Consider the following 17698-nt stretch of genomic DNA (forward strand, 5'->3'; position numbering starts at 1 on the left):
ATCGCCGACTTGTCTTGATTAGTCAGGGCTTTTGATGTTTTTTTTAAACCGCAATCGGGGGGGAAAAGAAATCCAACGGCACAACAGGAAGGAGTAACACCGGACTACACCACTACCACCATGACCTCCACCACAACGGCCAAAATCCCCACTACCATCACCCCCACCCACAACTGCGACCACCACCACCACCACCACTGCGGCCACCATCCCCACCACCACTTCCGCTATCATCACCACCGACCGCTGGCGGCGGCATCGGCGGCGGCGGCGACGACGGTTGGGGGCCACAAGCCGCCACCGTCATGCGGCGGTCGGCGGGGCCTCACCTGGGCGAGTCTGGCTGCGGCCTGCCACGGCCCCGCGTGTCGGCCTCCCACACGCCGTTGGCTGTGGCGTTGCCGATGGCCAGCATGACGGCGGCGAGCTCCAGCGGCCAGTCGTCCAGGTCGAGCGAGCGCACGCGCGACAGGTGCGTGCCCAGGTTGCGGTGGATCCCCGAACACTCGATGCACATGAGGGCGCCCAGGTTCAGGCTCGCCCAATCCGGGTCTGCGGACGGACGGACGGACGGATGGACGGATGGGACAGATCGATAGATGGACAGATGAATGGACAGATGGGTGCATAGATGGGTAGAGGAATGGACAGAGAGATGAACGGACAGATTGACGAATGGGCAGATGAAATTATAGACGAACGATGCATGTATATGTGTGCAACAGCACTTGCCCCTACAGTCTGTTAAGGCTACACGGGGGATCTTTGTTTTTGTATGTACGTACGTATATATGTGTCAGTGCTACCCAAACGTCTGCGTGCATGTATCAGCGTCGTGCATGTATGTGCCTGTGTGTATGTATCGGCGTCATTTGGATTAATGTGTGTGCCTGTGCACATGTGTGTGCCAATGTTAGTATCGTTGAAGAATCCATGGGGGGGGGGCAACCACTGCCACCCCCCAGCCCCCACAAAACGCAAAAAATGTGTATTTGATTGATATATACCAGAGAAAATATACTGACATTGTTTTCCCAAATATGATTAATCCAGGGCTATATTTTAAAAGCTTAACATTTCATAACCTACCACCCCCCCCGCCTTGGGACGTTTCTATATCCGCCTCTAATCCACATGTGTGCGCGTGAACGCGCACGTAGGTATACATGGTGCTGGCCACACCACCCCCTCACCCACCATGCCAACCTCTACAGACACTCGCTCACGGCACTTGCCTCGGCAGCCCGTTAAGGCTATATGGGAGACCTTCGTCTCTGGTGTAAGTATGTATGGATGTTGAACTTCTTTCGCACCGTATGCTGCCAACCGCGCTAATCGTAGGTGCGGGGAAGGACGAAAAAACGAACAGTTTTCAATATAGATTTAAAGTGCACAGCTCCAGTTTCTTCCTAATATTGGCAGGAAGGGGCGTTCCAGTTGGCCGCAGAAGCGCATCTGAAAGCGCACAATGCAATAACTGTCTTAGTTCGATGGCACGCCAAAAGCTACTTCGAGGATGACGGTAGTTCACGTGGTGGTTTACACTCCTCGATGAGAGACACGTGCGTGAATGTATTGGTGTGATGTTCGTGGACACGCGGATCAAAAACTCACTGGGGGCGTCACAGTCCACGCACACAGAATTCCCGCGCACGTTCCGGATCGACTGGATCGTGACCGCATCGCTCTGGCTTCCCGTCCGCGTCTGCTCCACAGGGAGAGCCGTACATGCACACCATATCCACCTTCATAGATGCTCTGTGACGGTCAAAGCTCGTGAACAGACCACATTGTTCATGAGCACCTAATGAGGGAAGGAGTGGCACACTGGAGGGTAGTAGGCCCGAACCAACCTCACCACCTGTGTCTCCCCATCTTTGATGTCTATTCATCACATCAGTTACTTACATGAGGCTGAGTAGACCTAGGGGAGACCAAATAATCTTTGAGATATGATTGCTGTTCAATCTTGATTTTAAGCTTTAGTGACTGCAGGAATCCATACTCTTTGGTTCTTTCGGTAAAGTCACGTAGTAGGAAGAAATAAAATAAATCACGACGTTTCGGGCGCAACACAAGCATCCATCATCAGGTGGGAAAGCTTTCCCACCTGATGATGGACGCTTGGGAAAGCTTTCCCACCTGATGATGGCCGCTTGGGAAAGCTTTCCCACCTGATGATGGACGCTTGGGAAAGCTTTCCCACCTGATGATGGACGCTTGTGTTGCGCCCGAAACGTCGTGATTTATTTTATTTTATACCTACGTGACTTTACCGAAAGAACCAAAGAGTATGATTGCTGTTGTTTATGGCCAGGATTTAAACCCTTCTGGATTCTAGTCCAGGAACCACTCAACCTCTGCTCCCCACTACACACCCCCACACGTGTATATATATATATAAACACAAAGCATTGTAAATGAATTTTAGGTTAACTTAAATGCATTTCCAACTATTTCACAAGTGCCATTTATTTAAGTAGGGTATTTCAAAAATAGATACTTGGGTGAAACGCAGTTATTTCTCCTGACTTCTTACAAGAAACGACAGGGAAGTCGGACCACTCCACACCAACGCAGGCAATTCAAATCCCACCAATGCACGGGAACCACACCGGCGTCACAAACGAGAGCGTGCCACGTGCAGGTCAAAGGGCGTTAAAAGAGTGCCGGCGAGCGTTGGCCACTGTGTGCCGCCGACCTTGCTGCCGGCGCTGTGGCAGGACTGCAGGCTGGCGAAGATCTGGCTCTCGATGGCCTGGACCCAGGCCTCGCGCTCCTCCGCACTGGAGGCCTCCAGGTGCCAGCTCTGCCCCGTGAGCGACACGATGAGGAACTCAAACGACTCCTCCGCGTCTGTTGGGGCGGAACGAGGAGGCGGTAGGGGGGAGGTGGATTGGGGGGGGGGGATGGGGGGGTGGAGGGCGTACAGGGGTGAGGATGTTCCAGAGTGCCGGTTTTAATAATAATACTAATTTTCGGCACTTTGTCAAACCACTGTCCGAAGAAGGCCTCCTCGTGCCGCGTCGATGTCAGGTGTTGTTTGATCATACTTCGCCACAATTGTCAGTGGGGGTTGGCGCTCGCTACAACACATTAACAAATATCACCGGTAGTTGCTTTACAACTCAAGGCTTTCATTGACATCACGAGTGTCGACTTCTAACCCCACTACGCTACGTCGTGGAATTCGTATTATTCAATTCGTGTTGTTCAGCGCAACAGCTTGGGAACGTCTCTCCCCCCCCCCCCCCCCAAAAAAGGCACGAGTGTGCACGCCGACCTCCACGGCCGGAACCTGGACCTGCCCCCCCACTTCTCCCCTCCCTAACACCCATCCCCCCCTTTCTCTCCCACAACTGGAAGGAAGCGGCCGCAGCCTTAAATCAATCAGCAGCGGGTACGGGGGCAATGATTTCGAGACGAGTTCAAAACTTTGGCATCGCCGTCGGAGCTTGAAAAGAAAAATAAGAGCGGGGAATGTTTGCGAGCGGCACCAAATCCCTACGCAGCGCGCAGAGGACCCGACCGCCAGTGTCCGGTTTGTGTTCCCGGCCTTGGAAAAGCTGTGACTGACGGGAGTATTTATTATGCATTGTTGCTCGCGACTATCCTCTAATGAGTTTTTTTATTTAAATAATAAAAACAACGTGGTACATTTCGACGTTGCCTTTCGAAGACCAGAGCCGGCGGACGCGCTTTGAGCCGCGTTGATTGGCGACGAGCTACGGGGGTGAAGAGACGCAAGAGCCAGATTGTGATTTTCAGCGCAGACGCGATGAGTTGGTGGAAATTGAAGTGATCTACTTGATATGTGAGCAACGCAAAAAAAAACACAATTCGCGCAGCTCAGAAACACGAAAAACATTTTAAAAAATGGATCGTGAGGTTAAACGAGTTTAGTCAACACACACACACACTGGTACAACGAAGAATGCAACAAAAATGCAGAAACCGCTAATCGTACTAATTTACAAAAAACTAATTGGTGCATAAAGTGGTGTTAACAAAGACCGCCTCCATCAGATGTGAAAATGGTTACATATGTTCTCGTACATTGCTGCCCCTTGTTTTTAGAGGAGGAGGGGGCTTCCTTTGGAATTAAACAATTATGCATGAATTGAGGGGTGGGGGGGCAAGGGGGTGGGGGGCCCTAGAGGTTTGGCGAAAAGGCTTCGGAAGGCCGGACATCCTGGCCATGCCCGCTGTGAGCACAGACGCCCGTCGCTCTCTCTCTCTCTCTATCCCAGCGGCCACGGAGAGGCCGTGCGAATGCCACATCAAGGATACGCCACAAATTAATAACCTATGGCAACAAAATTAGCTTTGCGGCTCCCCCACCTCGCGCGTTTCCTCCCCAAAACAATACGCCGCCGAAAGGGCAACATCCGCCTTTCGCAAGGACAAAGACGGCCTGTGCCCTCGCGCGCTTCACCAACAAGGCCCGCTTTTGTCTGATGCTGTTCCAGCGATCGTGGGGGAAGCTTCGCGGCTCCCATGAAGCTCTCGGGAAATGGGAAAACGTGGCTAGGGCAGGGGCAGGCCCCGCGGCGGCGGCGGCGGCCATTATCTGTCGGAAGGTGGAATGAACCGCACTGGCACAAACAATGGGGAGACGTGCGCAGACGAACGAGCGGACAAACAAGCGGACAAACGAGCGGACGAACGAGCGGACGAGTCATCGCCGAGGGGGTAGGAAGAGGAGTAAGCGCGCGGGGAGGGCGGGGGGGTGGGTTCCGACGGTGGGCCGGCCGATCGGCCGGCCGTACCTTCCGCGCTGTTGGCCGTGCCGTCTGGCCTCGGGTTGGCGGCGCTCTTTTTCCGCCGGTGCTTCTTGCGGTTGGCGTGCGGCGACGCAGGCGGCTCCAGCTTGGGGCTGGTGGTGGCGCAGGGCGCCAGCCCAGGGCCCAGGGAGTCGCACGTGCCGTCAGCTGCGCGGCCGCCGTGGAGGCCCCGGCCACGGGGCCCAGATGCATGCCGCCAACGGCCACCGACGGCAACCGGCAAACGAGCAACGAGACACAGCGAATGAGGAAGATTCAACGTTTTTTTAGACGTTCCTTTGAGGGCATTGTCGACCGATGGTCCTAGCCAGTTTCCATTGATGCCATTCCCACTTTGCCGTCACGACCTTCTGCCAGATTCCATCGTTTTGCATAGTTGATGATATCCAACCACCAAGTTCTGGTCTTACAATTTCATCATCATTGTCACTACCACCACTGCCATCTGAGTTTAGGTCTTGCCCTTGTTCCATAATAAATACATCATCACCACCACCAGCATCTGATTTTAGAATTTCCTTGTCGTCATCGGCCTCTGGGTGCCGCTTCAAGGCCTGTCTGGGTAACATGCCCTCCTCCATCCTGCGTACGTGCCCCACCCATCATCATAACCGCCACTCTCCACGATTACGTTCTATTGTTTCCATAAAATAAGCTGACATGCAGGTGCTACATTATTCGCTACAAATTGCACCGTGAGGCCATGAGAAAGGGCGATGAACTAGGGAGACATTAATCCGACAATGAATAGATCGAGGATGACGATGACGACAAAGACAATGATGATGATTGTATTGGGATACAAACAAATATTAAATTTAATTAATGAAGTCTTACATTCGGCGCGTGTATCATGAGCATCTTGAAATGAAGCTGCATTTGAGACAAGATGTGAATGAAAATTGTTACAATTTAAATTTCATGGCTCAAGGCCAATAAAAGGAAGGCAATTTCCTTCTCAACTGAGCATCGAGGCAACCTGCCGTTTACAGCCCTGCAGAGCCAATTGTGGAAATTCTACAATCATATGGCCGGGAGAGTCTATCCATATGAACCCGCTGTCGATTTCCTCACGAAGTGGCACTAATATGTAATGGCCCCAGACGTATGCATGTTTGTGCTGAACTTCTTTCGCACCGTATCAAAGCCAACCGTGCTGATCATCGCACGTGGGACAATGGGCTGAGTCAACTCCAACCATGATTTGAGCTGAGCTGCGGAGCCACCTGGCCGGATTGCGTAAAATTTAATCGATGACTTGGTCGGTACATTTCGAGTGAAACTGCATCCTCGGTACGCGTCGTGGATCGTAACATTTACATTAATTTTTTTTTGTCCATTGTTGTCATAGCTTGCGGGAAGCAGATAGGGCTCTGCCAGAAAAAAATACAAGCGCACACACATACACACACACACACTTGGCATTCAGGGTCCATTGAACAATAACAGTGGGTAGCCTGGCCACAAGGACGTGGCCAACAATGGCATGCCGATGTTTAGTGCTCTGTAAGCTCCTGCTTGTGAGAAATTTCCATAAATTCGAGAAAGCCAATAAAAACTCGCTTGGACGACGTCTTAGCGGCGAAGTAATAAAGAGGTTGACGAGGGAGAGAGCGCCCGCAAGGTACGCGCAACGGACGCCGTGCAGCAGCAACGTGATCCGCATTGTTGGGATCGACGCCGTGGTGTCCGATTGAAAGCCATCCTCCCCCCCCTCCCCTCCTAATTCAATTGGGCATGACCCCCTCTCGCATCTCATCACACGCTCCGGCCGCTTTGTCGAGTCGTCACCTCCACAAAGAAGCCTCCCTGCGGCGTGTCAAGCAAGCGGTGCGTCCACGCGCACCACGCTGGTGTCCCCGGTGGAGGGACACTACACCCGCACCCACGCCCCCTTCTCGGGATCGGTTCTCGCTCGCTCGCTCGCTCGCCGGAGTGAATAAAAAAAATGAAGAATATTCCACGGCGTGCGACTGTAGTCACCGATCTCGAACTACGGACCACACGGTTAACGCCACTGCCCGCTCACATCGTTCGCCGGCGGCGTTGCCGACAGTCGCCGCGAGGCTGACTCCCGACGCCGCCCACTGGCTCCCTCCCCACCAACGGCGACGCGAAGTCGACATGCAACGTTGCTAATTCAATCCCTCGCCGTGCGAAAGACGAAATTAAGAGAAGCGTTCGAGGAGGAGGAGTGCCGTCCCGTTGGCCGCGCTTCCCCCGGGAGCCTCCGCTCGCTTTCACGGTTTGGGCGAGTTCTGACAATGCCGCTCGTCTTCACGGCCCCGAGGGGGGGGGGGGGGCGGTCGGCGGGGGGGGGGGGGGGGGCGACCGCCGGGAAGCGATACATCCCGAAACGCTTGGCGCAATGTGGTCGCGACCGGTGTGGGGTTTCCGAACGACGCTCTTTAAACGGGCGGGGGACGTTTAAGATCGTCCCGTATCATCAAAGCAGCACGATCGCGACCCCGAATCACTCCCCACCCCCCAACCCCTCACATTCGCTCCCGCGTCGGTCAGTAATCAAAGCGTGCCATGCATGTAACCGGAGCCCTCCCATGCAGGTCACTCGATACGGAAAGAACACGGCACGCAAAGGTTGAATGGCGCTCCAGCGATCGGCCAAACAGAATTCCTCGTGATATTGAGTTGCGTTTCGAGAATCTTTCGTCTCGAAGAGAACCGTTTCGGGAGCAATAAGTGTTACCGTTTAAGCGTGCACGTTTTGAAAAAGATGCGCGCCAGAAAGTGGCGGGATTGCCACTTCCCACGCTCAAGGAACGTCAGCCTTGCAGTAAGGTATCGCTTGGAAGTCAGGCGATCCGCGTTACAATTGAGGGAGATGAATACCACACCCCCGATTGCCCCCAGCCACAACATTGTTAATTAGTCTCAATTATAAATCAAGAAAAAGGCATGCGTGCGCGCAGGAAGCTGTTACAGTACGTTTAGACACGAGGATGAGTCCAATTCCATGAAAGTGCCAGAAAATGTATATGAAATACGTGCTTAATTTATTGTGTCCATTAAGAGGCATATGAAATTTAAAAAAACCCTCCTGCATAAAACTATTTTGCAAGCTTCACAGCCAATTGATCAATGCTGTCAAGAGCCTAACGATGCATTTTCAAATGGAGGTAAGTGTTACTGGCTTGGCTGTACCCTCATAATAAGCAATTTACACAGTGGGAGACAGCCAATGCGACGCCCAAGCATTAATAGGGATGCGCTTACACGGTCACACTTTAATTAAATCAATAGCCACTAATTGTCTCTGCACTGGGTTTAGCACAATTGCCATTAATTACTGCTACAAATGATCAATTTCACTCCCGGTTTATATTAATTACTCAGAGTTATTATTGGAAAACGTTTAACTCTGAATGCTAAAGGTTTTTGCGTTCAATTAGTCAAAAATGCCCCACACGTTTGTTAAGGCGTTAAATGCACAATTAGCAGCGTGTTGTCCGCAACAAAAGCTGGTAATTAGAAAAGGGCTTCTCTCAAATTGTCCGTCCAGCATTCAATTTTACGCTTGGCTTATTTTACATAATTTACATTGAAACAAAAATATATATATTATTTTCATTAAAAAGAAGATTACAATCTGGACACACCAGAGCCAGCGTGCGATAAATTGCGTTCGATTGCAGGTGGTCAGTCTCACGGTGCCCACATTTCTCCAGTCGCGGCGAGTCAGTGGAGCGCCGTCAGCCGCCACCAAGCGGGCCGGGGGACCTCAACGAGGTCCCCGTTAGAAAGGCGATCCGCGCGCAGCCGGGGCGCCACTTCCGAACTTCTAAAACACCACGCAAACACGTGTCCGCAGACGAGCAGCGCCAAGCTCTGTGAACACACCAGAGTGTCTCTAGCTTAAACCTATTTCCTGCGCGTTCGAAGTCTGCGCTCCCGAGAAGCGCGCAGGGAAAAACCTTTGGACCGCGCCAAATTTCTCGCAGGCCTGCACCGGAATCTGCGAGAGCCTGATTTCTGTGCCAAAGCTCAAAAGTACGTAAAAAAAACACAACAACACACAAGCAACGGGCAACTAAAAACGAAGACCCGCGCAACACGCATGCTAAAATGTTACCGTCGGTGCACCGCGCATGCTTAAGTGAGCTGTCATAATTACAGACAAATTGCACATTACGATGCAGTAACGCGACGTGTGTGCCCCGAGGATAACGCCGCACCATATTTAACCAATTGCCGTGCCCATTTGGCTGCGACCGGGTTCCCTAATGGGACGCCTGCTCGCCGGCCCGACGGGAGCCGTGCCCGTTTGGGGGGGGGGGGGGGGGGGGGCACGGCTCTTGCATGTGTACCGCAAGGCCACGGCATAATTGCTTCCTGTTCCCGTAAGCCGATATCGTGGCCCGTAGGAGGAGGTTAGAAGAAGCAGGGGTGCATGGAAATTAAAAACATCCCGCACATGAAAAGCTCCTTTTGATTCGAATGTCGGCGGGGCGGCGGGGCGGCGGGGCAGCGGGCCGTGCGAGCGGCGAGTGAGCGGAGGAGAGCCTGACTCTGGTCCAAATCAAGGACCACACATCGCGCGCCTCCATGCATGCGCGCATGCCTGCGCACTGCTACCCCGTGGCGGTATCACCCCCACCCACTATCTCGTGGGTCACGGTCAAACTGCGACGTCCAACCGGACATCCCGCCACCCCCCGCGCCTGCGGTCAATGTGGCAGTGGGCTTCCGTGACATCTGTTCGCTTGCGACACCGCCCAGCGCTTGGCCGGCGGTGAAATCGCCACCGACGCTGTACGGCGCCGCGGAGGGAGATCCTGGTGCGAGGCAATCTGGGCGAGACTGCTGTGAGTGCTAAATAAATAAATAAGCAGGGATTGCTGTGTGAGCTATACTCTCTTAGTAAAATAAAATACAAACTTTATTAATCGCTTAGTCACCTGGCACGTAATGATGCGTCGATTCATCATTTACTATTGATTCTTATGCTCATGATGCACACGTTGAATCGCGTGCAATGCAAGTTTCCCTCGCTTTGTGCGATTTCACGTATTTCAACTCAAACTTCGCTCTATGCGGTTCAAATTCACTCAGCATGTGGCAAAGCAGTCGGACGTGGGACAACATTGTCTGTATGTACTGTCTGTGTACTGTTTGTGTACTGTGTGTGTACTGTGTGTGTACTGTGTTTGTACTGTGTGTGTACTGTGTGTGTACTGTGTGTGTACTGTGTGCGCTACTCGGCGAGCAGCTGTTTCGTGCGGTTTCGCTTTGTGTGGCCTTTTCTGAATGCATCTACTATCACATAAAGCGAGGGAAATGTGTACAACAAACATAATCTATAAGCAATAGAAATTGTAGACGATAAAATGGAGGCAAAAAAAGCACTTTCATGAATCGAATCGTGACCCAGAACCGTGACCCAGAATCGTGACCCAGAACCGTGACCCAGAACCGTGACCCAGAATCGTGACCCAGAATCGTGACCCAGAATCGTGACCCAGAATCGTGACCCAGAACCGTGACCCAGAATCATGACCCAGAATCGTGACCCAGAACCGTGACCCAGAATCGTGACCCAGAACCATGACCCAGAATCGCTGTGGGGGTTGGGTGAATCATTAGAAGCCTAATTGGTATCTCATCTCTCACCCACAGTTCCTCTCCCCACACCTCACCCCTCCCCGCCACCCACCTACGAACGCTGTACGAGACTCAACCTCAACAGCCATGAAACAAGGACAGAGCATTCTACTCAAGTCTCGCTTCAGTGAGGCTGGTGGGGCTCGTGAGGTTAGTGAGGTCGGTGGGGGTGGTGGTGCCGATGGGGGTGGTCGGGCTGGTGTGGGTCGTGAGGTTAGTGAGGCTGGCGATGCTGGTGGGTCCGGTGATGGTTGGTGATAGGTGGTGGTGGTGGTGGTATGGGTGATGAAGCCAATGGAGGTGGCGGGGATGACCCCGCGCCAGCGCTCCTCATTACCGTTGGCCAGGGCGGCCCCACCGCCGGCCGGGCCTCCAGCCTCGCCCCACTGCTCGGCACCCGACACTGAGAAGGAGCGCTGGTGAAGACCCTCGGGCCGTGCCACGAACGAAACGAGGTTGATGCCGCTGGTGGAGCGCTCGGCCTGCACGCCGCCTGGGGACAGAGAATCATGGTCAGGGGTCGGTTTGTGGGGGGGGGGAGGGGGGGGGCAGAGGAGATGAGAAGCCGTGAGGTGATGTGGCGGCACGGTCCTGTACCATGAGAAAGGGGCACGCAGGCGCTGCGCAGGAGAAATAGAACAGAAATGGATTTGCAAACGGCTGACAATATTCAATGAGCTGTGGTGGATGATCTGAATGAATTAGATCATTATGACTCAAATAAGAGGATCGTAGTCTTCATCAATTGGAGGTCTTCATCCTTTTCCGACTGATGAAGACTACGACCCCCCCTTCACGCGACCGTCGCAACGTGTCGATTATTAAAACCATAGGGTTGGTCTGCCACAACTTGTTTGTCAACAAGAACAAAAGTGCCCATGCAGCCCGGTAAATGTTGTTTGCGTGTCCATTTTTGACGACGGCACAAACTACCTTTAAAATATCTGCGTCGTCACTCAGCATGGCCTATAACGGAATCGAGAGACTGGAAATACCCTTTCTGTCGTTGTCATTAACGGCGCTTCACGGTTGAAGAGTGCACAATAAGTGTCGGGGCAATTGCTCCATGAAAGCCACCCTTTTGTGGATCCAAAATAAAAACGTTGCAAAAATGAACAGTCGCTCCTGGTGCTTAGCTGCAATCGTGGAGCGGTGGACATACTCACTCTGAACAAGAGCTGCCGCGTCTGACTTTTGCAAATCAAAGATTTTCTTTCCTGCAAGCAATTGTCTGTTGATGTCAACGACAATGAAGCGTTTGTATTCTGCTTTTTCAACACCGCCGCCAACGTGACTCCTGGACCGTTTATTATAGCAGAGTCGTGTGTGGCATTAAAGCTTCTTTTTCGTGTAGTGCCAATCATTCCTCCATCACAAATGGGCTTACACCAATGACTAAACAAATGGAGCTTTTATTGCCTACCACAAATGTTAATGCATGAAATGATGCATCGTGCATAATGATTAAAGTGAAGCCAAAAAATTCGGAGTCATTTCCTCCTCGAATGAGCATCGAGGCAGTGCTCATCTCCCGTTTACAGCCCTGAGCCAGTGTTGGAAATTCCACATTCCTATGGCAGGGGCGAGTCCATCCATAGCACCTGACCTTAACCAAACAGTGGTTACTCGTTTTATCGACCCTGTTTTATTGATGCGTGAGTCAACCCACAACCAGGATTTGAACTTTCCGATTGTGAGCTGCTCGCTCGTCTGTTGAGCTGGAGTAATGATCCCATTATGCACTGCTAAGGAGCACTGTGGGCCAAAGCAAACTTATAAGGTCAACTCCGTTCAGTGTCTCCACCTATTAACAACATGCCAATAGGCTTATAGACTGAAACGTATATCTCTGTTGATATGCAGGGGGGAGTGCAAAAATACGTGCGCTTTTAACCAATATCGTTTTTGCACAGCAAGCTGTTCTCAAAAGCACTGCGATTCCGAATTCTTGTTCGTTAAATTGTGGCAGCATGTGGCGTGGGGTGGAGCCAATCCCACGCCAGCTTACTTAATGACCCGCGACTGATGCGTTCAATTAGCGACGAGCGCACCCACAAACGAACGTCGGCACTTGGAAACTATTGCATTTACCGTCTGAACGTTCAAGAAAAAAAAGATTCTGCATCTTTAACAACTTTGTCAACAATTGGCGTGGCGTATTAATTGCGTCGGCGGCACGGGTGTTGTTTGTTCGGCAACAAAAGTAGCATTTTCTTTTCACGGGAAACAAAAAAAAACGTATTCCTGCATCGTATTAATTGCATTATCATGATTATATTATTTACTCATTAATACGGTTTTTAAACTCGCGTACCAAAAACCTAACATTCCTTCATTTTTAATCACACTCTCCGTTTAATGAGAAACAAACGCACTGCCACTAAAAATATCGCAACTACTAAACTATTTGCACGAGGCAGAACACGGGGTTACCACTTAAAATACCAACCTCTAAATTAGAACAAAACAACCGGTCACAGATGTTGCGATAAAACAAAACAAAATTTTATATTAACTGTCATTGGGATTAGTAACACGATGCTAAAATGAGATTTGTTATTTTATTTGAATCATCAAACTAAAAGTATACTATGAACATTTGTTTTAATTTGACCAGGTAAGGCCCATTGATCTATATAGCTCTTTTTCAGAAGCGATCTGGCCACAAATGATAGCTCAACAAAGTGGCTTATCATGCAGACATTCATAGGAGCCAAATACTCTAAACACATATTTCTGAATGCGGAGGGAAAACTCGGACCACGAGGAGACCACGTAAACTCCATATAAACAGGTGTCAGGGGTCGGGATCGAACCCACATCCTCCTTCATACCAGGCGAGGTGGTTAACATCTCGCCACCACGATGTTCGGGGGGCTAGGTCCTGCAATGGCCGTCTCGTACCGTGGAAACGAAGGCCCACAGTGAGCCACTCGCTGTTACACACAGCGGAGAGAAGCAACGACGGGCGTCGGCACTCACGGACAAACCCCGGGTGTCCGGTGAACGAGAGTGGAAACGACATTCGTTGCCGTTGAAAAATATTTCCGTGCTCACCGACACCCATGGAGGCCGAGGCGGACAGCTGCGTGTTGCTGGGGTCCTTGGTCAGACCGTTCTCCTTGGGGCTGGACCCGGGGGCCCCCGCGTAGGCCCGCGGCGGCCGCTTACCGGGGACCTTCACCGTGGTGCGCAGCAGGTCGATCTCCTTCCCGTGCACGTTCTGCATATAATCCTGCTGGGGCAAACGGGCCACGGCGTTTAGCAATCATCTGGCGCATGCAGCATGCACCAGCCCTTCGTCAACACACTACTGCGGTGATCGGCCTCCGCGTGGCCTCCCCGCACGGACGTGTCAGTCATCGGAATCGTTTGGCCATACTTCAGCACGCTGGTCAGTGCGAGCAGGGTTTACGGGTCCCTGGCAGACTTGAGCAGGCACGTGACTTGTAGGCACAGCGAGCAGTAGACTCGATATTACGTGCTTGGGGGATAAAATAATTTTCGGTTTCCCCAGTCGGACAGACTGGGCTAAAATTAAGCCTGAGTGTGGGTTACTGAAGGGGCGAGCTCAGTTCAGATGTCGCCACCACCGATGATAGCCTTGGCCAGGAGTCAAACTCAGTTCGTGGGCTTCACTCCGCAATGTGCCCAATGACTGTGGCGGCGCTCCGCAAGCATGTGACGCAGCACGAACTTGTTTAGCATGCACCTGAAAGAAGGTGGATTGGTAAATCTGGAGCCAAGCGCTGTGGGTGGGACACAAGGAGTGAAGTTTGGGAACACCGGGGTGCAGCATCGCATGACGCGCGACAACGCACAACGCACAGTTACAAATCACACGCAATGGACACACGACACAGGGCGACACATCACACTGCCACGTTAAGTCACACGTTGATAGGTATGGCGCGTCACGCCACAGGCATTGGAGACCACAAGCAGGTTTCCACTCTGAGAGTACGGGTCAAGTAAAGTTTTGAGGTCAAATGAAGTTCCAGTTGCGTTTGAAACGAATCTTAAAGAGACCTCGTCTCACGGAAATAACGGCACATCCTCCACAGCAATTGGAATTTGCGTTTCACTGCAGCCTCATCGCAAAGGAAAACGAAAAGGTACGCGCGGTAATGGCATGACACCGCAACAGAGCTGCGTTTGTCTTTGAATAAAATACAAATGTCCTGTTCGCTGTTGTAATTATAATTTTTTTTAGCAGTTTTACAGAAATATGAAGAAACTGTTTAACATCTTGAACAGCAAAAAGGGGGCAGTGCTGTGTGCTCGTTACAACGAGTCGGGAATGGCCCGCGAGTAATTACTTTCATACGGTTGATGATTATGAGCGCTCCCGATCAATTCCGGAATCGGATAATTAAGGAACCAATTACGCTATTTTAATCTGATCAGAAGCGCCTGTGTGTGTGTGTGTGAGCTGCAATCAGCGCCATACTCACGTAAGTAATGGATTGCCAGACGCCTCTTTTCAATTGGTTTAATTACCTGTGACACGTTAATAGCTTCTGATGGTGGGAAATAAGCGAATGTCTGCAAAAGCTAACCTTCTCATTATTATAACTCTCGTAATTTAATTTCCTATTTTATCTCCTTTGTTCATACAATTATGCAGCCAAATTAGCACATGCTATTCCTATCACAGAGTGATACAATTTTGCAATATTAAGCACAGAATGAGAGCAATTACTTAAAAATAAAGTCATGCACTCAATTCAAGAAGCTGCCGCAATAATGAATTAATTTGTAAACCAAGTTTATTATCCCGACTCGAAATGCATTTAGCCGTCATTACGGTGATCATCGCCTCTGGCCACACGGCCTGCAATGTCCCCCAATCTCATCAGATCTCAGCAGCTCAGCAAAGCTGAACCTGGACAGTCCTCCGACGGGTTTACCGCCACGACACAAACGGCGTTTTTCCATAGGGCGGCTTCATAATCCATTGTTGTTCTAGAGGATGGTCCAGATGTCTTGTGACCCAAAATGAATTGACCCCCCCTTTAAACGTTGTTTTCCTTTGCTTAGTCGTTTCTGTTTTCACGCCCATTGGTATCCAAAAAATATGATTAAGTTCTAGAGAATTAAATGAAGAGGGGGGGGGGTCACAAGACATCTGGACCACCTTGCGCACACACAAACACAACCCCCCAACTTCCCCATCCCACTCTGACCAGTATGGTAAAGTATGGTCAAATAATCTTTGGGGTCAATTAACCCATGGGGAGGTCCTCATTCAGCAGTGGATTGACAAAAATGGGATGTACACGTAGAAGCCAAACACTCATTCATGGAATCGGCCAAACATCCAAATGGCGTAGACACCCTCCTAAAAGGTCTTGCTCCTCAGTGGGGCTCTCGTGGATAAATAATGAGGTAATTATTCTTATTCTAGTCCATCAGGCAGCCACGAGTTGGAATACATTGTATTTTATATAAATAGCACAAAACGCATCGACTTATATTTTCTACAAAGGTACAATTCCCCCAAGTAAAAACGAACCGCGGGACCTCGCTGTGACCCTTAAATCTGCGAGGCCTGATCGGCTGGGCTCATAAGCTCATTTAACATCGCCCCCCCTGCCACTTCCGCCCGCGTTGTGTGGTGAGCACTGCTTATTCCCCCCCGCCTCCCCGCGGATTGTTTGTCCACATTTGCTAAGTCGCTTATTGTTCTACAAGGTTCTGCCAAACAAGCACCGCGCCCCCCAGGCATGGAAAGGCTCCTTAAGTCCATCCATGGGATCAAGGCCCAGCCACCTGCATCCTTTCTAGGATCTGCTGGAGGCTGTGTTGGGCCTGCCTGCTATTTACGGTTATCCGCTATCTGAGCTCTGACAAGAGGGTTTTGCATTTAAGACAAAAACTAGACTGGAATATAAAGAGTATACATAAACAACTGATTATGTCTGAATTGTGCAATGTTTCCGTGTAGTAAAGTTTAAAAAAGTTGGTTTTATTGATGTTTGTTGTGTTTACATCTTTCTCCGCTTGTGCCCATGGCGTGTTCTGCGCCGTTGTATCTTTGATAAAATACTACTTTGGAGGAAAAATCTATACGGGGAATTGTGTTTAGTTTACAATTGGGCACGAGAAGTGTATTTAATTTTATCAGCAACTCGTCGCTCTAGATGTTCAGTTCTCCCCGCACTTAGAGTGAAACGTCAGACACCATGTCGACCAACACGCGGTACAACCCGATAGAAAAAAAAACACATAAAAGCAAGTCGTTAACTAAAATACGTCTGCATGGCAGGAGAGGTGGCTCTAGTCAGGGACACTCAGCCAGCGCAAATGAGATTTCACGTTCAAATCTGTGTTTCAGCTGTATGTGATTAAATTGGCTTCTCCAGTGTAGAAAGCTGATGATCTCAATCCAGTAAACGATGACTGCCCCAAAAATACATGAAATTCAATTTGTTTCCTCACTTAATTTTGAGCTGGTGATCTGGGTTGTGTGCTTTACACACACAGTATGGTGATGTCATGTGACATGCATGCAAGGTATGATGGGTAGGCCGATCCTTAGGTCACAATTGTGCTTTTTCCCGTCGAGAAATCACTGCTGTTTCAAATTATTATTATTGCTACTGTTTGTTACTTCCAACCTGCACACACTTTTTGTGTGATTTTTATCTCATAATTTCTAGAAAGTCTTAGAATTAGGTTTAACCAAGATGTGATTCTACACGTATTGTGAGCGCGGTACCCGGCTTTAATGCATTAATCGACGAATCATCAGCAACCGCGGCCATGCCCATCAGCTCTGAGACCTCAGTAAAATCAGCTGTTGAGACTGGCGCTCCTGGATGCAACCTTTGTGAATTTTACATTGAATACAAAAAGTTTGTCTATTTCTCAATATCCAATAATGGGTATGCCAAATTGATACTTTTCACCTGTAACCATTCTTAAAATTACATTTCAATCAAGGCCCCATAATGAATAGTCTGCAAATATAGTCTGCAACTATTCACTCAAAAGATCACGTTTACATAAATGTTAGCTTTTCAGGCCACAGTGTTATCGACAAAAGTGTTGAGCAACTGCGAGGCGTGTCTGCGGAGGGGCCAAGCGGGCGAGACCAGTGGGTGGCGAGCCTCTGGACGCAAGTAGCTGGGCCGTTCGCTCACCCACAGGCCACAGCCACCGGCTATATCACTGCCAGATTAAGCGCCTAACAATCCACTGATCCTCGAGACCAACACGGGTTTCCTAAGAAAATCCCGGGAGCAGCCATTGTGCGAGGGGATTACTGGGGTGGATTAACTCGTGGGTGCCGT

General features: G+C 50.5%; 1 protein-coding gene across 3 annotated transcripts in view; it reads right to left on the minus strand.

The window, feature by feature from the left end:
- LOC116940920 (arf-GAP with GTPase, ANK repeat and PH domain-containing protein 1-like) overlaps positions 1–17698 on the minus strand; it is a 124067-nt gene that overhangs the window by 21193 nt on the left and 85176 nt on the right. For all 3 annotated transcript variants that reach the window (XM_032951301.2, XM_032951302.2, XM_032951300.2), the window contains exons 11-16: positions 13461–13638; positions 10741–10896; positions 4770–4931; positions 2702–2856; positions 1615–1705; positions 330–552 (exon numbers count right to left, since the gene is read on the minus strand). In XM_032951301.2, the coding sequence (XP_032807192.2) occupies positions 330–552; positions 1615–1705; positions 2702–2856; positions 4770–4931; positions 10741–10896; positions 13461–13638 (965 nt within the window). The remainder of the gene's footprint in view (positions 1–329; positions 553–1614; positions 1706–2701; positions 2857–4769; positions 4932–10740; positions 10897–13460; positions 13639–17698) is intronic.

The sequence above is a fragment of the Petromyzon marinus genome, chromosome 10, assembly GCF_048934315.1.
Source record: "Petromyzon marinus isolate PM22_M1 ecotype Great Lakes invasive population chromosome 10, UKy_Petmar_22M1.pri1.0, whole genome shotgun sequence".
In the NCBI taxonomy this organism is placed as follows: domain Eukaryota; kingdom Metazoa; phylum Chordata; class Hyperoartia; order Petromyzontiformes; family Petromyzontidae; genus Petromyzon; species Petromyzon marinus.